At 35.3% G+C, this 18,232-nt stretch overlaps 1 protein-coding gene across 3 annotated transcripts; it reads left to right on the forward strand.

The window, feature by feature from the left end:
• Positions 1-95: 95 nt before the first annotated feature.
• LOC115918002 lies at positions 96-18,232 on the forward strand. Of its 3 annotated transcripts, none has more exons than XM_030984560.1 (18): positions 96-323; positions 1,670-1,760; positions 2,523-2,653; positions 3,280-3,319; positions 4,632-4,796; positions 5,168-5,218; positions 5,517-5,725; positions 6,191-6,352; positions 6,744-7,536; positions 7,943-8,021; positions 8,467-8,610; positions 9,545-10,128; positions 10,932-11,113; positions 11,549-11,794; positions 12,357-12,542; positions 12,843-12,897; positions 13,324-13,380; positions 14,142-15,946. In XM_030984560.1, the coding sequence occupies exons 1-18, from the start codon at positions 283-285 to the stop codon at positions 14,346-14,348; spliced, it is 3,423 nt and encodes a 1,140-aa protein (XP_030840420.1). In that variant the 5' UTR covers positions 96-282; the 3' UTR covers positions 14,349-15,946. The 3 variants fall into 3 exon arrangements, with proteins under 3 accessions (XP_030840420.1, XP_030840422.1, XP_030840421.1); XM_030984561.1 differs by lacking the exon at positions 14,142-15,946 and adding an exon at positions 17,960-18,232 and having other exon boundaries at positions 178-323; XM_030984562.1 differs by lacking the exons at positions 2,523-2,653; positions 3,280-3,319 and having other exon boundaries at positions 97-323.

The following is an 18,232-nucleotide window of genomic DNA, read 5'->3' on the forward strand; positions in this document are numbered from 1 at the left end:
TACAGACTTTTTGAGACTGTCGGACGAATAGCAATATTTACCAAGGGTGAGGCGTCTCCCTAGCTACCAAAGGTTGTGTACCACCGTACACATCGCATCGATTGACAGGTGTATTTTTTCGCGTGCAGCCTCATTGTAATTTTATCAATATAGCTCAGCGTGCAGAGACGCTAGCTTGCAATTAATCAATTATCTACCGGGCTGTATCCAAGACGATATTTGCACCTTGATTTCTTGGACATATTAGCATTTTGGTGATAATTGCTTGGACTAGACCTCAAGATGTCGTCGCAGGATGTTATCAAGAGCACTGCGAAGAAATTGTAAGTAAAATATATTTTAGTCTGACTTAGACTTGAGATTGTACGTTACGGATTCGATCATCCTTAATAAATGTTTTGGTATATCCAACTGCATCAGTGCAGTGCATGTCTGTCTGTAAATTATAATATTTGAGCTTGACACACATAAATATAATTATGTTGATTCTACACTGATACATTAAATGACAGGTGTCAGGTGTTCTAACGTTTATCATGGACTAGATCTACTTGCTAATAGTACACGAAGCATATATTTTATTGAATTTGACTTGGAACAATTTTTCAGCAAGATCTTTGAAACGTACAACATCAGCTAGTGATTGGAAGGAGTTTTTGTTCAATGCTAGCTGAGACAGATTGCTAATTTGCTATTTTTACATTCAAATAGCACTGCCATTGTACTACCTTTAACATAATATTAATACCAGCCAGATTAATATCTTCTTTTTATTGAAGAATTGGACCTAAATCATAATGAATTAATCAGATATGAAAATTTTAAGTTAAAATTCACCTAGGCGTAGCCCTTCAGTGCATTTATATATTGACAGTTTTGTTTCATTAATTAAATAATTAGTTTTATGTCAATTTTTTTTTTCAATGCCATTTCATTGAATGTTCGCAATATATACATCCTCTAAATGATATATATATTTTTGTTAGGGGGAGGGGCAGATGATTCTCATATTTTTGTTCTACATGCTGTGTGACTATACTTTATTATATCCCAGGGTAGACCGAATTTTCCGTCTCTTTCGTTCGTTAGCCTCTTATTGGGGTAGGGTCGGCTCTCTCTTTAGAGACGGAAGCCGTTTATACACATGTCCTTGCTAACGCCACGGCCAGTTCTGGTCGTAGCGTTTTGCCCCCAAAATCCCCCAAAATGTCATTTTACCTCGAGCATGTTATATTGTAAATTAGGCCTAGGCTATAATAAATCAGTTCCACCTACCAACTTGACTTAAATAATCAGTTTAATAGTCCCTTTTTAGGAAATTATGGGTCAAAATCGAAATCCATTTTGAAAATCTTTTTCAACAGAACTGGCTGTGGCGTTAGCAAGGACATGTGTATAAACGGCTTCCGTCTCTAAAGAGAGAGCCGACCCTACCCCAATAAGAGGCTAACGAACGAAAGAGACGGAAAATTCGGTCTAATCCCAGGGGTCACACAAAGGATGAATATGTCCCCATGATATACGATTATGTCTACAACAATTGAAGGCCTATCATGTTGTTCATCATATTTCACCAGGAAGATGTGCATGTATATTTTTAACTTCATTCTGGTGTTGATATAATTTCTTTTATCATTAGAGTCTATTATTGTTTTGCTTTATTTTTCAGGAAATATTACATGGAGGTAAAACGTCTGGAGGATGCCTTTGATCTCTCAGGACCAGATAAACCACAGAGGCATTACCCAACTCTCAAACCGGTAAGATTCTGACTCGGTGTATTATGATCTTTATTATTAATATTATTAATACTGTACTTTACTTTATTTAACTTTAATCCATCGATGTTGGTAGGACAGCGTCTGTTCATTGATCGATTGAGTTCTTTAAATTTACATCAATACTTCAGTTTGTTGTGATTTCGTGTCGAGGTGTGTGTGTCGAGGGTGGAATAGTTCTGCATTCTTCTTCTAGTTACTTCAGGGTCATATACTGAAGGTGATTTTTTTCCAAATTCCAATAGTTATCAAGTTTGTTTTTGAAGGCATTTATTGATGGGGCATTATACCACTTCTTCAGATATTGTAATCACTGTTATAATTTGTCATAATCTTTATAATTATTATTGTTATTATTATTATTATATTTATAGTCAACAAAATGAAAAACCAGAACATTTATCAATGGATGATATGGGACTTTACAAAATGGGTTGACTTAAGATTTTTCCTCAAATGAGATTTATACTGTATTAAATCATTCATTCTACAAGTTCTTTTGACAGTTGTCGTAATGATTACTTTTTGAGACATCATCTAGTTTTGTGCATACACAGATATTTCTCTTTTGTGAAGAATAGAGATCTTGATAAGCTTTCATAAGTTTCATTATATATATATATATGTATTTGTATTTGTAAAAGTAATTGTATAAGTTAAACAAAACACTTTTACAGAATGCAAACTCCTATGTGATGGATGTTAAAAGTAATATGTGTACTGGTATATCTTCTCTCTTTGCAGCGGCCCACCCTCCTGTACGATGGTCTTCATGATCGATCATTGAAGCACTACTTCAAGAGTCCAGAGGTCAAGAAACACATGACCCAGATGAGACCAAAATCTAGTGCAATGGCCACTGAGGATAAAGTCAGGTAATGTGAACACACCTTCCAAGATATACACAGTTTGATATTAGCCTACTTACTCCATGTTCATTTCATCTATGTTAGCATTGTAGAGCACGCCGTGTGAAATCAAGTTCTCAGGGTGTATATATCTAAGAAACATATCATTCCATACATTGCTTGATAATGTACATTACAGTTATCTAGATGTATCTAATTCTAATATGTTATTGAAAATCAGTTTCGCAACTAGGATGAATTGCACATTTTGAAACAAAGTGCATACAAGAACATGTAACATATGATATGATCTTCTTTGGAAATGTAGAGCACTCATTGTGAAATAAAAAGTCAGTCGTTCCAACTCATGTCATGAATGTAGAGCACTGAAAGTGCAGTTGATCATTAAATGTAAAAGTAAATATGCACACTATCCCTATAATGTTTGGATATACTGTATACATGTATGCCTTGTGATAAATACCAACGGCTACACATAAACATGCTTTTAGAAAAAATAAACACCTTTGATTTTCATTAAGAATGACCAAAAGTGTAATACAAGTGACCATGAACATCCTGGGCAATATGGCCCCTTTCTCTCTTTCTAAAAAATAGTGTATTGATGTATGATTTTTCTCTTTTATTTGCAGACGTGATGTGGACAAATACATGAATAAAACACAGTACACGGTAAGTACTTTCTTTGAAAATAGAAATGTGTCGTTAAAAATGGTTTGATGCTTACTACTTATTTTTATTAAACTGTGTTTTAATATATACAGTTCATAATTTGTTAATCAGTGAGAACTCTTTGTGATATGTGTTAGAAGGATGGAAGATACATGCTTGAGGATATTTTGATTATAGGCGTTAATCTTCCATTACATGTAGTTATATATTTATATTTATCATAATTTGCTGGTGTGTAAAAGTTTAGAGTGCATAAACTTCTTTCATCTGAGTTTGATACAGTAGAGATGAAATTTTCTTTGAGTATGACAATTTGATAGCCTCGACACTCATCCATGTTTATGTGTCTTTAATTGTACAGACCTATCAAATACAACACTATTTAATTGCACCTTTTATAACGGAAAAATTATATATAAAAATAACCACAATCTCCTTTTACTTTAAGCTGAAAGCTTAGCCCTAAACATTTAAACTGCCAGATAAAGTCAGATGGTTTTGTTAAGAAGCAAATTAAATGCATAATGATTGAATTATATGGACTGTGACGTAAGTTGCAAAATACTGGTAATGGTTCCGTGCTTCTTTAGGGAGAATGCAAATTGCAGGTGTAGTGAAGTGTTACATAATACAAGACCTGGCTGAGATGTTTTCGAGATGGAGTGATTGTATTCATAGTGCTTCCTTTTCAGAGAAGTTAGATGTGTGCTGTAGGTAACCATGCTTCAATGGGTACTGCAGAGAGTTGCAACTAGTCTTTAACAATCTATTGTCTACTCGTTCTGCCGAGTATAACTTGCAGAAGTTAGGATTTATTTTGTTATTATTTTGTAATATATCATTTACAAAATTTTACATACTGTTGAATAATTTCTGTCCCATAATTCAAAAATAAATGAAGTGGTGCCTACAAATGTTACCATCTTCTCAAAAGTAATTGGATGATTTAAAGTAAAATCTACAACAGGATTGTGATTTTATTTTGTAAATCACTCTTTTGTCATCTTTTTCTGGGAAAAAAATGTCCACACAAAGTATTATATTACTTGTAATATATGAATTGTTCAGATATTGCTACAAATTATTTCAGATTTTACATTTTTTTTGCAGAGATATATATGTGGAAGAAAGAAGCAAGCAATATATATGTGCCTCTAATTCTATTTTCAATGTCTGCATGGGAAACATTGTCTACTTTAAAATCAGAGGATTTGACCTACGGAGAAGGTAATGCTATTTGAGTGTTAAATCTATATCCCCTGCATGTTTAATCTTATATCTAATATTTATTTTATTTTTATTGTCCTTACAGAACGCGTATTCTACAATCGTCAGACCTAAGGCTTCAGCTCCTAAGAAGAGGCGAGGTAACTTCCGAGGCGGCCCACTCATGTTGAGGTCAAAACATGGCCCTTACCTCTCCAAAGGAGAGACAGAGAGATTGGTCAACACTGCCACCAAACTCCTTGTTGCATCGGTAAGTTTGAAAGAATTCTTTGTATATTTTTCATTTCATGACAATCTGTAGAGATGCAAATTAAGTTATATGAAAATCGTGATGAAAGAGATGAGGATATCGTTTGTTGAATAACAGTTATATATTCGTTCAAATTGAATATAGTTCATAAAATCTCCTGAATTTGTTGACATAGTACACAGGAGCATGAGAAATAACATGGTTCTGGTCGTTAGCGTTTCCTGTAATTCTTTTGGTAATTTGTCCCTCCAATTATCTGTTCATTAATTTCTTCACATTGCTTTTATCGTTCTGTGTAGGTTCATAAAGTAAAAATTATTTGTGAAAAATATATCTTTTCAGCATTGGTTACCTACTTTTCTTCTTTTTAGGAAACAATCCCGATTGAGAATGGCAAGAAGAACAAGAAGTATTCAGCAAGGGTAAGTCTTTTTTTGAAATAGAATACTATTTGCATTTTGTAGTACCAGTATTTTTAGAATGATAATCTAAATGTCCACTATATTTAGAGCATTAAAATGTGAAATTCTTTCATGTTTTCTTTCTTTGTAAACTATAAAGTATGTTTATGAAATGTATTTAGAAGAAAAGATGTTATAGTTAGTTATTTTACTTTATGTCAATTCTATTTTGTAGAAGAAAACATTGCCATTTATTTGGTCTGCTTAAACATTTGTGACTAAAATAAAATAATTTGTAATTGGTTTGTTTATTTATTAGGTCTATGCTACACAACAGATGGGACCCGGGGGTAGTCTACCAATCATCGAGTCCTCTGCCACATATCCACCCAGGAGGCCTGATAGGCCCAGGTCTACCTATGGTATGAGGCCCAAGTCTGCCATGGGCATGGATGAGAGCAGGCCCAAGACCTCAAGAGGAATGAGACCCAAATCTGCTGTGTACAATCCCAGCACAAAGCGATATGGGTAAGTGTCAGGGTTCCAGTCTTGCCCTATGTTAATTACTAGAAAAAGTTGTCTGTACTTCCATCTTCTTGATGTATGTATAGGCCTACAACTGACTAGTAAAGTAGTTCTTAAACTAGGCTTTGTGTGGAAACAAAATATATGTGTCCTATTGTAACAATGTCATTACTCCCTATGCAGAAAATCTTGACAAAAGAGAATTCTAATGTTAATTCTTATGCAAATAACACCTTAAAAGTATACAGAGTGTGAAAAGATTAAATGAAGGAGTTATGTTCTATAATTCACATTTCAGTATCCTATGAGTTAATGCTCTGTGAAATAGTTTTATAATTGATACATGAGTGGCATTGGAAGATGATTACTACCATGTCATACAGTCGCAAAACTGAGAGAACAAACAGTATGACTATCACTTTTCTAACTTTAAATCAGTAAGGGATTATTGTTTTTCATTTATGACAGGTATGACCAGTACGGGCAGAGGATCCGTATCAGGCCTACCCCGCCCCCTAACCATTACGAGGCCTCTGAGTCAGAGACTGAAGACGATATCTCAGAAGATGGCCCAACCAGTATGCTGGTTCCAGTTAGGAGTGGTACTTCACAGACCCCTGAATGGCTCAAGTATGTCATCTTGCTAAATATATTCTCTACGTTCTTGATGCTTGAATTTGTACTGTTTTATTTAGGAAATGCAGCTTTGATGGTAGTCTTGTACTTTATCATTAGATGGTTGAAAGAATATGCCATTGATGATGACAATGTTAGAAAGAAAGTCCTGTTAATTAATATATCAGTATCATGTTGATTAGGTTTATCTGTAATGTTCAAACCTGGCTTAAGATCAGCCTTTGTCATTTGAAGTTACTTGAGTACATTATGACAGTCTCTCACCTTTTTCACATTTTTAATACTAAGCCAGAAATTAATCAGATAAGACCCATCAGAAATATGTATTATTTTGAAACCAGTAATCTGCAATGAATTAATGTGAAGTAAATATTTCATCTTGCAGCATTCAGATGTCCAAAGTTGATATGGCTGGAGGAGCTATGCAGTTGTATGATGATGATATGGAGGAGGAAGAGGAGCAAGATGATGACAGCATCTACCAAGAATCAACGATCCTGCAGAACGACTTGGCTTTAGTCAGTTACGACAGCACCACACAGACCGGTGTAGAAACAGCCATGCAGACGGTAGAACGTGAAAACACTCAAGAAACGCAGACGCGGCGTGCGAACACCGTCGAAGCACTAACCGACCCATGGCAATCGGAGATCTCGATGCAGACCGATCCCCCTCCTATAACATCAGGCACGCAGACGATCCCCCCTCCTCCAGAAATGAGTACGCAGACGCTGCCCCCACCTCCAGAGATTTCAACTCAAACAATCACTCCCTGCCCTGAGATCAGCACGCAGACCCCCTCCTCCGGGCCCGCCATGTCCACGCAGACCCTCCCTGAGATGAGCACGCAGACAATACCCGAGGCAATCAGCACACAGACAGATGCTGCCCCTCTTGAAATCTCAACCCAGATAACCCCTGACCCCACCCCTTCTCCCTCAGAGGAGGAAGAGGAGGAATTGGACGATTACGATCACTTGCGACATGGTCCGCGACTGAAATCAGGAAAGAGGACTGTATATGAAATGGCGATCCATACTGGTAACAGATTAGGTGCAAGCACGAGGGCTGATGTGCATATTATACTTTACGGAGAGAAGGGCAACACAGGAAAGATCAAACTGAAGCAATCAAAGGAAACCAAGGATGGGAAGAAGATGAAGTTCCAAAAAGGACAGGTGAGTAGTCTAAAGTTTAAGGCTACCCACTTCTAAGCAATAAGAATATTTGATATTTTTATAGCACACATATCCACCACACAAGGTGCTCCAATATTACCGAGCTCTGCTAGACTGCTGATTTAAGTGCTCACAGCATTCAAGGAATTCCTTCCTACTGGTACCCATTTAACACCTCGGTGGAGAGTTGTAATTGTAGATTGATGAATTGCCAAAGGAGGAAGCCATGTGGACCACGGTCTGATGACATATCCACAAAACCACAGCACCTCTTAATCTATTCACCAATTTTATGTATCAGCCTGCAGAGAAGGATATGTCATTTTGCTTTTCAAAATGAAATTTTACAACAAATTAGTTATTCGAATCAACTTTATGACGGTTTATTGTGTATTTTTGTTTTCAGATTGATGTCTTTAAAGTAGAATCCTTCTACGTAGGCAAGTTGGAGTGCGTAACCATTGGTCATGACAGGAAAGAATTGGGTAAGTGTCATCAGTAGTATTATTTTGTACAGATAATATGCAAACACTTTAAATTATGCTTTGAAAATTTACTTATAATTAACTTTTGTGTGATTTTTACGTTATCACCTTTTCTTTTATGAGGAGTTTTCAATTGAGCTTGTTAATGAAGATGATAACAACAATAAAAGAAAGATACTTAGATGTTTACTCAAAATAGAAAAAGATTTAAGTTTAATGTATATTTCATATGAGATGTTCAATGTTCAAAAGAAAAGAGAAGGGGTGTAGATTAAGAGAAGAGAGAGAGAGAGATTGCAAGCGGTCACATATTGACACATAAATGAAGGCTTGCGAAGTCACAGCCTTCTATTCTATATTGTTTATATTTTGCATAATATAATGACCGCAAGTGAGCTCTGTAACATAATATTTGTGCTAATGTTTTTATGTGGCTTTTCAACAGGATGTGGTTGGTTCTTGGATAAGCTGATGATCAGGGAGTATGGTGATGATATCAGCTATGAGTTTGTGGTTGAGAGGTGGCTCTCGGCTCAGGATGAAGATGGCAGGACGGTCAGAACTCTACCGGTTACCAACATCATCATGGGTAAGGCAAAGAAGTGTTTTACAGTCAAACTTTCTGGAGCAACTACTGGTATAGAAACACCACCTTTTTGTAGAGACCTCATTCTGTACTTCCCTTGAGCAGTTTTCTCATTGAAACATTTACTAAAGGAAACCTGTATATCAAGTCCATCTGGCTGTTTTTCATTTTTTCTTATGTCGTCTGTATGTAAAAGTTTGACCCTATGTTCGTCTTAAATGATGACTAGAGTATACTTCGCTGATTCAGCATAGCATTTCTTTACCTTAATAATATAACATATACAGTCAAACCTGTCTACAGCAACCGCCCAAGGGAAACACAAAAAAGTGGTCTTTGTAGACAGGTGGCCTTTGCAGACAGGTTCCTTTAGTACCTGTTTTAATGAGAAACCATTTTCAAGGAAACAAAAATTGTGGTCCTTGTAGACAGGTGGTCTTTGTAGACAGGTGGTTACTAAAGCAGGTTTGACTGATTATATATTCCTGTAAATATTTGTATATCATGATAATTAATTTCATTAACACTGTGGAGTAGTTCAAGTAATGAACATTTCATATAAATGATATACTATGTAGATATCCCACCGGTGCCACTCATTTTGTATAAACAACAATTATTTCAATATCATGTCATTGTGAAATGGGTGCAAGAGATAGGTCTCTAGATTTTACTAGAAGATTAATACAATTAAGATCCCCAACTTATTTAAAACATTTATTTCTTTATGGTATTTATTTTTTTCTTTTCAATCATATGATTAGTAGTGATTATTTAAATGGTATTTTTTACCCGCTGATTGATCTATTAAAAAAAAATTAGTTTATACTTGTAAACTTTTCATGGTTTCTCAATATTTCCCCATGTTTCTCATTTCAGAACTGATATGTCACTTTCCAAAATTAATGTGAATGATCTCTGTTTTACCTTCATATAGATGTTTCATCCAGTGGATCAGACAGCGAAGGCACAGACTTTGTTGAACGCAGTGATGACAGCAGCGTCTATACCAACACTGATCCTCACTTGAGCCAGATTACAGAGACAGATGGTGGTTCTTCGGTAAGATCAGGGCGCAGGAGAAGGCACCGTAGGAGACGTGCCGCTTCAACGACAACTGCCACTGAAACGGAAAGTGACTCTGATGTCAGTGATACAGAGAGAAGTGGTGGAGATCGCACAACAGATCATACAGACAGCAGCGGGAGTGGTAGTAGTAGTAGCGATAGTGGAAGCAGTAGCGGGAGTGAAACGGAGGGTGGTGATCGCAGTAGCAGGAGAAAGGGAGGGAAGGGTGATGGGCACAGTGACAATGAGGGGAATGGTACCAGCAGAGGTTTCTTCAGGGGTGGGAAGATGGAAGAGCCCCAGCATTCAGAGCCATTACCGACAGAAGTAAGAGATGCATCGATATCAAGACCCAAGCAGTCCACACCCATCAACTCCAGGCATCCTTCACCTCATCCTCCATCCTCCAGTGATGAGAAGAAAGGGACTGATGTCTTCATGAGTGGATACCTGGTAAGAGGGGATATATTATCTGCTTAGAACCTGAAGGGCAATAAATCATATTCTTAATGTTAAAGACACTCAGTAGTTAGCTCTCATGGGGAATTCAACACCGTTCAGGTGTTTACCCAATAAGAGGTGCTTTCAATCACCAGAAGTAGCCTTCAGTTTAATAACCAGCAGGCATTATGTAATGTACTGTGTTTTCGACCCATTTCCCCACATGGTAAAGTCATTATCTCACTTTTCCCTCACCCCGAGATCTCCAATAGATGAGGGGGTATTTCTTGATTGGCCTACGAGTTCGCTGTGTGCAGACCTAATGCCTGTACACACGTTAATGATTTTTATCTACCAAGTCTGGTGTCAGCGAATTATGGCCTTGGAAACTGACAAGTGACTCCCTTTAAGTTCACACCCTTCTACCTGTCAGCACATTATCCATGTTAGCTATGAACTAACATCTCAATTGGATGGCCAATACTCTTTCTTTGATCCAAATATGTACTTCCTAGCCTGACAATTATTTATACGTCATCACAGTAGAAATTCAACTTATTGAAGAGATTAGTCACCCTGACTTCATTGGTTTTGCAAGAAAATTGCGGATAGTATAATGATACATGAAGGCTGGAGGATCGATGAGAAAACAATTAAATAATTACAAACAGCGAGTGTTATATGTAACAAAAATGATACTTATGGTATGGTGCCAATAAATTGTTTTTCATTGTTTTAATACAATATATTTATTCTTTAAAATGCAACAGTATGGATTGTTATAACCAATTTCATCATCCTACTTTCTTTTGCAGGCTGGTATCAAGGCAAAGGAAGAGGCAGACAGAAAACGAAAAGAGCAAGAAGAAGAGGAAGAAGAAAGGAAGAGGCAAGAAGAGGAGAGGTTGATGTCTGGTCCATCTATCCATGATTGCTGCAAGAAAGGAGACCTCGACAGAATAAAGGCTCTTATCACACTCAAACCAGAACTAAAGGAGTAAGTCTAAGATTTTAAAAACAAATAGCAAAAAAGAAATTCATTTATTAACTGCAAAGAGTTTTGAAGTCTCTGTGACATGTAATGTTTTCCTGGAATAAATTGTACATTGATATTGTAGTAGTACAGAGATTAATATTTTTGACATTCCATTGTCACACAATCAACTTCAAACTGCTTCAAAAGTTTGTGTACTTTTTGAGTCAGAATTTTTCATTTTCTGTTCTATGTTCTCATTTTTTGAAATTACAATTATATTAGTGTTATGTTTTCCTAAAACATCTAAACCATTATTTATTCGGTTTTGGAGATTGATGAAGAGTTTGCTTCTTAATTTCAATGATAAAAAAAGTATTGACATCTCTTCTATTTGTCACTTATTTTGATGAAAAATCTGAATTTTAGTAACATTATTTTGTCTTTTCTTGCTTTCAGTACTCCTGATGAAAGGGGTTGGACACCACTCCACTGTGCGGCTGGCTCCGGCAATGCGGACATCGTCAAGTGGCTGATCGTCAGTGACGTCAACGTCAACATGCTCACCCCTACAGGCTACAACGGAATGCACCAGGCTGCCATGAATGGCCATGTAAACATAATGATGGTACTGGCCGCTATGGGGGTGGACGTCAACTGTAAGACGGTGGATCAGCAGACACCTCTCCACCTAGCTGCTATGAGGTAAGGATGAATTTTTATCTAATTAATATTTTAAAATTCTAACATCCTTTCCAAATATTGTACAGATGTTGTGAATAAGTCATCAGAAGTTTAATGATTTTTTTTCAAATGGCATGTGGCATCATTGATATGTTGTTAGAATATAGATCCTGATAAGATTTGAGAACATAAATGGGAGATATGTATTAATGATATTGGAATTTACTCTGATCAAATTAGCGTTGTGCTCTCACCATGATATTATGGGAGGAATTCTATGGAATACCAGGGAGGTTAGATTGTATGCACATTTTTTTTTTCACCATACCTCCTATTCTTAGACTATATGTTTGTATGTCAGTTCTCAAACCAGCAATGAAAGCTGACATCAGAGTCTCAATTCATAAAGTTAAATTTTTACTGTGATACTCTTTTCTTTCCTTTTTTTTGATCCATACGTAATTAATTCTCTCCTCATATTCATTTCTTAGCTGATGTGTCATATGTTTGAGACCGGTTTCATTTGCATGACAAGAATTCTTAAATATCGTTTTTTTTTGTGTGTGTGTGTGTGTCTTTCCAGTGGTCACATCGATTCCTGCAGGTGGTTGGTAGCCAACAAAGCCTGTGAGGATTGCGAAGACATCATGGGTCGGTCAGCCCTGGACCTGGCCTCAGACTACCAGCAGACCGAGGTGGAGAAGTTCCTCAAGTCCTGTAGAAAGGACCTCAAGAGTGAAGACAGCTCTCTCTCTCAACTCAGAAGCCAGTAAGTATAGCCTCATATCTTGGAATACCTTGAGAAGCAGAACCACCGTAAGAATCTTTGACAGTCTCTGTTCATAGATAGAAGAGATTTAAAAGATAGAAACAAATATTTGAGGAGATTCATCGATTAGTACATGCAAATACAGTATAATGTTGACCTGTGATATCTGCATCCTGCATACCAGCTTTGTGTAATTTTGAAAAATGCTTTAAAGCGTACACAGTTTTATATCCGACTCTAGCCTCTTGTTTCTATATTTTACTAAATAAAAGCTTTATTTTGTTTCATTACAAACTACAGGTCCCCAACCAGATCTTCTAGTCAAGACGTGAATAATGCTGGACAATCACAAGAGGTAAGATCAGTCAAAATGTGAACATTTTCTAAAGAATCTGGAAAGAATATTGACTAAAAAGTGATTAACTGCAGAAAAACATGAATAGGATCATTGCTACTTAAGAACATGGGAAATAACTCACCATTGTAATGTAAGCAGTGTAGCGCTTGATCATGCTAATGTTTTGTTTAAGTTTTACTAGTTTGTTTATTTTTCACTTCCATAAAAATGGAAAATATATGACAATACAAATGGCATTAAACTAAGTTACATTTGAAAATGAATTGCATACATAAAGTAGGAAGGCTACAAAGATTTTTTATATCTTTTTAATGTGATCACTTTCAGTAGATATTTCACTCGACAAGATAATTGATTTCAAATTCAAAAAGAAATATCTCAAGCTTTATTCAATTTCTGTTTCAATTTTTTTTTCAATTCCAGATACCAGATACCGACAGACCAGTTACCCCCAAACAAAATGAAAAGCAAGCTCTTATGGTAAGCAGATCCCTGTTCTCTATGTTATTCATTTCATTTCATTTCATTTGATTCCATTCATCATATAAAAACATACATAATTATAACATTGATATTTACAGATAAGTAAAGAACATACAAATAACATAACAAAAGAGAAACACAAAACACAATGATATATACGAATTAGGAAACTGACAAGAAAGAACAGTAAAGTCTTTTGTTTTTTACCCTATAACACTTAACACCTTACAGCTAACACGTAACATCTAACACCTGATTGAATATAATATAAAACTAATAACATGCTATTCACATAAAACGTAATTGATTTTAAATTATTTAAAGTTGGGCTTGCTTTAACATTAGGTGGTAACTCATTCCACAAAATTGGTCCTTAATCATTGAGAAACTTGTCAGAATAGTAAAAAGGAAATACATGATATGACTTACACCTTCATTTGATACAAATTTGATCCCAGGTTTTCTATGCAACTGATTTTAATCCATTTAGGAAAAGCCAAGAAATTACTTGATACTGATATACATGCAGCTTCACTAAAGGTTTATGTGGAACCCTTTGGAATTGATTTGTATCCAGTTAAAAACTTCAGAATTAGGAAATAAATGAATATCCTTTACAACTCTGTACATCTAATGTATTCTGTTAGAATGTGAGCCGTGAATTCCTCACTAGTGCAGATCATTATGATGTGGAATGATAGGAATATTTCACTAGGGAATGGCGATGGTAGATAAAGTTTCCTCTTTGTTTGTGTCAGAATCCTTTGACGATAGATTCTAACACAGTGGAGTCACAATCGGACCGATATCAACCCCCAACAAGGGACTACCAGTATTCAGGATGCTTCAACTGTGGAGAAAAAAACCACAACAGGAGTGAATGTTGGCACGACGGCATGCTTCAATGTCATAATTGTCAGAAATTTGGTCATAAGGCCAGGTTCTGCAGAGGAAAAAACTATTAATTAAATGGCCATGATGAGTGTGCCAAACCCGCAGCTCTCTCAGCTCATAGTTATCTCTCTCCCGAGTTAATACTGATACAGTGCTTGTAATTGAGAAGCTGACATGAATAGCATGGATCAAGCAAGTGATTATTCTGCTGATGAACATGCAACGTCAGTGTGAACGAAAATTACACACCATTAAATAAACATGAAGTCGATAAGATGGTTAGGCTACATAGCTGTCATACTTACAAACTGACAATCTCTGACTCTAACAGTTATCTAGATGAATTAACCTCTTTGCAACTCTAATGATTTTGAACTGAATCATACTCACTTCATCTCGGAAAATCATGATGAACAAGACACTTTTTGTTGTCCTTATAACAATGATGAGGATGTAGTTTCTTTTATTTATCACTTCTGATATTCCTTATATTAATGATGAGATTAGTACTTCTAACCAAGGTGACTCAACAAAGAGTGGCTAGTATTGTCGCAAATCTCATAGTAGGAGAAACTGTGGATAATTGTGACTTGCTCATCTAAATATATGATTATTTTGCTAGTTTGCTCTAATTTTGATGATTTACATGTGATTATATCGGAAAATAACTTTGATGTTATTGCATTGAATGAAACTAGTTTATGTGAAATAATATCAGATGATAAATATACGCATTGATGACTATGCGGTGTACAGAAAGGACCGTAATAGACAAGGTGGGGGGAGTGCTTTTATATATCAATGACAATCGACTTAACTATAAAATCAGGTTTAATCTCATGATTAAGGATATTGAAATGGTAAAATTAGATAATGAGTCATTTGCACTGAATTCAGGAATGAAAGCTGGAATTATGTTCTTAGTGCAGGTGATCCTGATCAATCTGTAAATGCATGCACCTGTTCGAAAAAAAAGAGTTAAACTCGATAGACTTCCATGAATCGATGCAGATATACTGAGCTTGATGCGTAAAAGAGATGCGATGAAACAGAAAGCGAATTAAAAAAAAACATTGAAAGAAAATGAAGAGAAAGAAAGTGATAAAAATGAAACAATATTAAAGAATGCAAGGAAAAGGAATGTAATGTCGAAGAAATCAAAGTTACTGAAGAATGGTTGGATTATAAAACGATGACAAATTATATATGTTAAAAATTTAATCAAAGTAAAATAGAAACTTTTCGTTATCAAATTGAATACTCATGTCATGACATGAAAGGAACATGGGCAGTGTTGAATAAATTATAACTCTGAAAAGGTCAGGTATTATAACTTGTATAAAAAATGAGGAAGGAGATATACTCAACTAAACTATTTCTCAATAACTAAATGAGTACTTTGTCAGCATTTGCCAAAAACTTTGCCAAAAACATTCCGTCTGCAAATAAATGTGTTGACGAGTGCAGTCTACATCTGTTAACGGTATTTCAATTTCAATTTCAATTTCATTTATTTCCACAGATTCATAAAAGACAGTTTAAATTACAATCAAATATAAAAGCATTACAACAAGAGATGAACCTGCAGAGGGGGTGATCAAAAATCACAGAGGTTTATCGGGGATCATCCCCTGCTTAAAATTACAATATCAAAATACAATAGTTTTTTTAAAAATTAAACAATAACACATACAAAAACATATAGATATTAAATGCAAATCTATGTGTGGGGTGAGTAGTGGTGGGTTAAATTGGTGGTACCAAGAAATACAATATATTGTAAATGAATATGAAATGAAATTGGTTTATAATTCACTAGTATTGTCTTAATTAAATTATTGTGATGTAGTTTTAGGCCGATGTGGAAGTACAAAGAAAAACAAATTACAACAATTTCAAAATAGAGCAGCACAAATAACGAATAGGTCCTTGGTTTTCCTCATCAGGTAAAAATTTAACAAGACTATAGTTGAAAACACTTAACAATAATAGAAAAAATAATGTAGCAATTATGATATATAAGATTGTCTCAAAACAAGCTCCTCAATATTTAGTAGAAAGTGTGTGACTTTTACATGTATGTGTTGATTCGTTTTGTTTTAAAGTTTTACTTATTTAATATTTAACATAAACATATATATACATGTTCTTAACATGTTTATTATCTTTTTATACTCCGTTTTGTTTCTACTATATATACCAACAGATTGTGATGTTCATAACTTATTTTAATTGTCTGTCTTTTAGGCATAGCAATATAGTTTTAATTACCAAAGTCTTTCAGCTTTAATTATTGTATCCCGCCCCTGGCAGCATGCCTATGGATTCAGCAGCATTACGGCGCGTCCACCGCATCATATTGCTCTAACTGCCACATTCCTTGACAGATTTCTTTCAAATTTTGTATGGAGGTTTATCTTGGTATAATCTACACACATATACTTTTTGGTGATGCTGCCCCCAGTTTGTTCCGTCTTCTATAGGGTAAAAGGCTATATTTTTGTGGATTGGTTGTGTGCACTCTGTAGGCCACATTTCTCAAGGGATTTAGTTCAAATTTTTATGGAGGTGTATCTTGGTACAATCTCCACATCTACACTTTTCAGCAATGCTGCCCTCATTGTTCCATCCTTTATAGGGTCATAGGTCATTCAAATGTCTTTCATGCGCTCGAACTACCACATTTCTTGATGGATTTCTTTCAAATTTTGTATGGAGATGTGTCTTAGTAAAATCTAGACCTCTACAGTTTTGGTGATGCCGCCCCCAGTGTTCCATCTTTTATAGGGTCAAAGGTTGTATTTTAGGGGTTGTCTTGTACATGTGTCGCTCTGCAGGTCACATGTCTTGACACATTTCTTTAAATTTATTTAGATAGAGATATTAGAGATGCATTATACTCTAATCTGCACATATATTGTTTTGGTGATGCTGCTCTTAGTCTTGACAATAGTCTGAGCCACTAGTGGTGATCTCTACTTTTGTTTCAGGGAGGGGAGAGGTGATCTTTGTCCCTCCTTCAAACATGCGCGGTATTACAGATTGCAATATTTCTAGTTTTCTATATATTGCTGTGTTATGGTTGTAAATTTGTCAGTGTTATATTACTTTTGTTCATATGTCATGATTTTGTTGCTATTTATCAACACGGCCCTGATTGAGACCTGTCTGTGAACTGTTTCGGGTCTTTACCGTGTATAAATGAAATAAACTCAACTCAACTCAACTCTAATTTATGTTTCAATTCTACTTTGTTTAAATACTTTAATAATAATAATAATCTGTCTGATAAATCCACTGTGCTGTTTAAATAACATTTCTGCCTAGATCAATATCAAATATAGACTTCCTACCAGCAAGTGTCTTAATGGGGCTGTCGTATTATCAAGCAATCTGCTTACGATGACAGTCCTTCTTCCGCAAATGATTTTATAATGTTTGAGGAAATTTAGCATTTATGACAGTTTATCATTTTGTTTTTGAAAAATAACAATTGTGTTACGGTATATATATTTGCTTATTTATGATTCATTGTCAGAAAAATACTGATTGTACTTGTTATTATTATCATTATAAAAAAAACTATGAATGCAATAGATAATCAAATCAAATCAAAATCATTAGGAAGTGGAGGAAATGTATATTAATCTCTCCTTTTATCCTCTTTTCTTTCGTGGCATAGGCGAGGCAGAAATCATTCCATGAGCAGCAGAACAAGATGTCCACAGAGGGAATGAGCTTCCTAGACAGCATCCGAGCAGAATATGAAGATAATAGTCAAGAACAGGCAGCATTTTAATATATAAAATATATTATCATAATAACTATAATTAGTAATAAAAATTATGATTACTAATTATTAAATACTAATTATAGTCAAACCTGTCTACAGCGACCGCCCAAGGGAAACACAAAAAGTGGTCTTAATTGTAGACAGGTTCCTTCAGAACATGTT

This window comes from Strongylocentrotus purpuratus, unplaced genomic scaffold (genome assembly GCF_000002235.5).
Source record: "Strongylocentrotus purpuratus isolate Spur 01 unplaced genomic scaffold, Spur_5.0 spur5_scaffold_14, whole genome shotgun sequence".
NCBI classification, from domain to species: domain Eukaryota; kingdom Metazoa; phylum Echinodermata; class Echinoidea; order Camarodonta; family Strongylocentrotidae; genus Strongylocentrotus; species Strongylocentrotus purpuratus.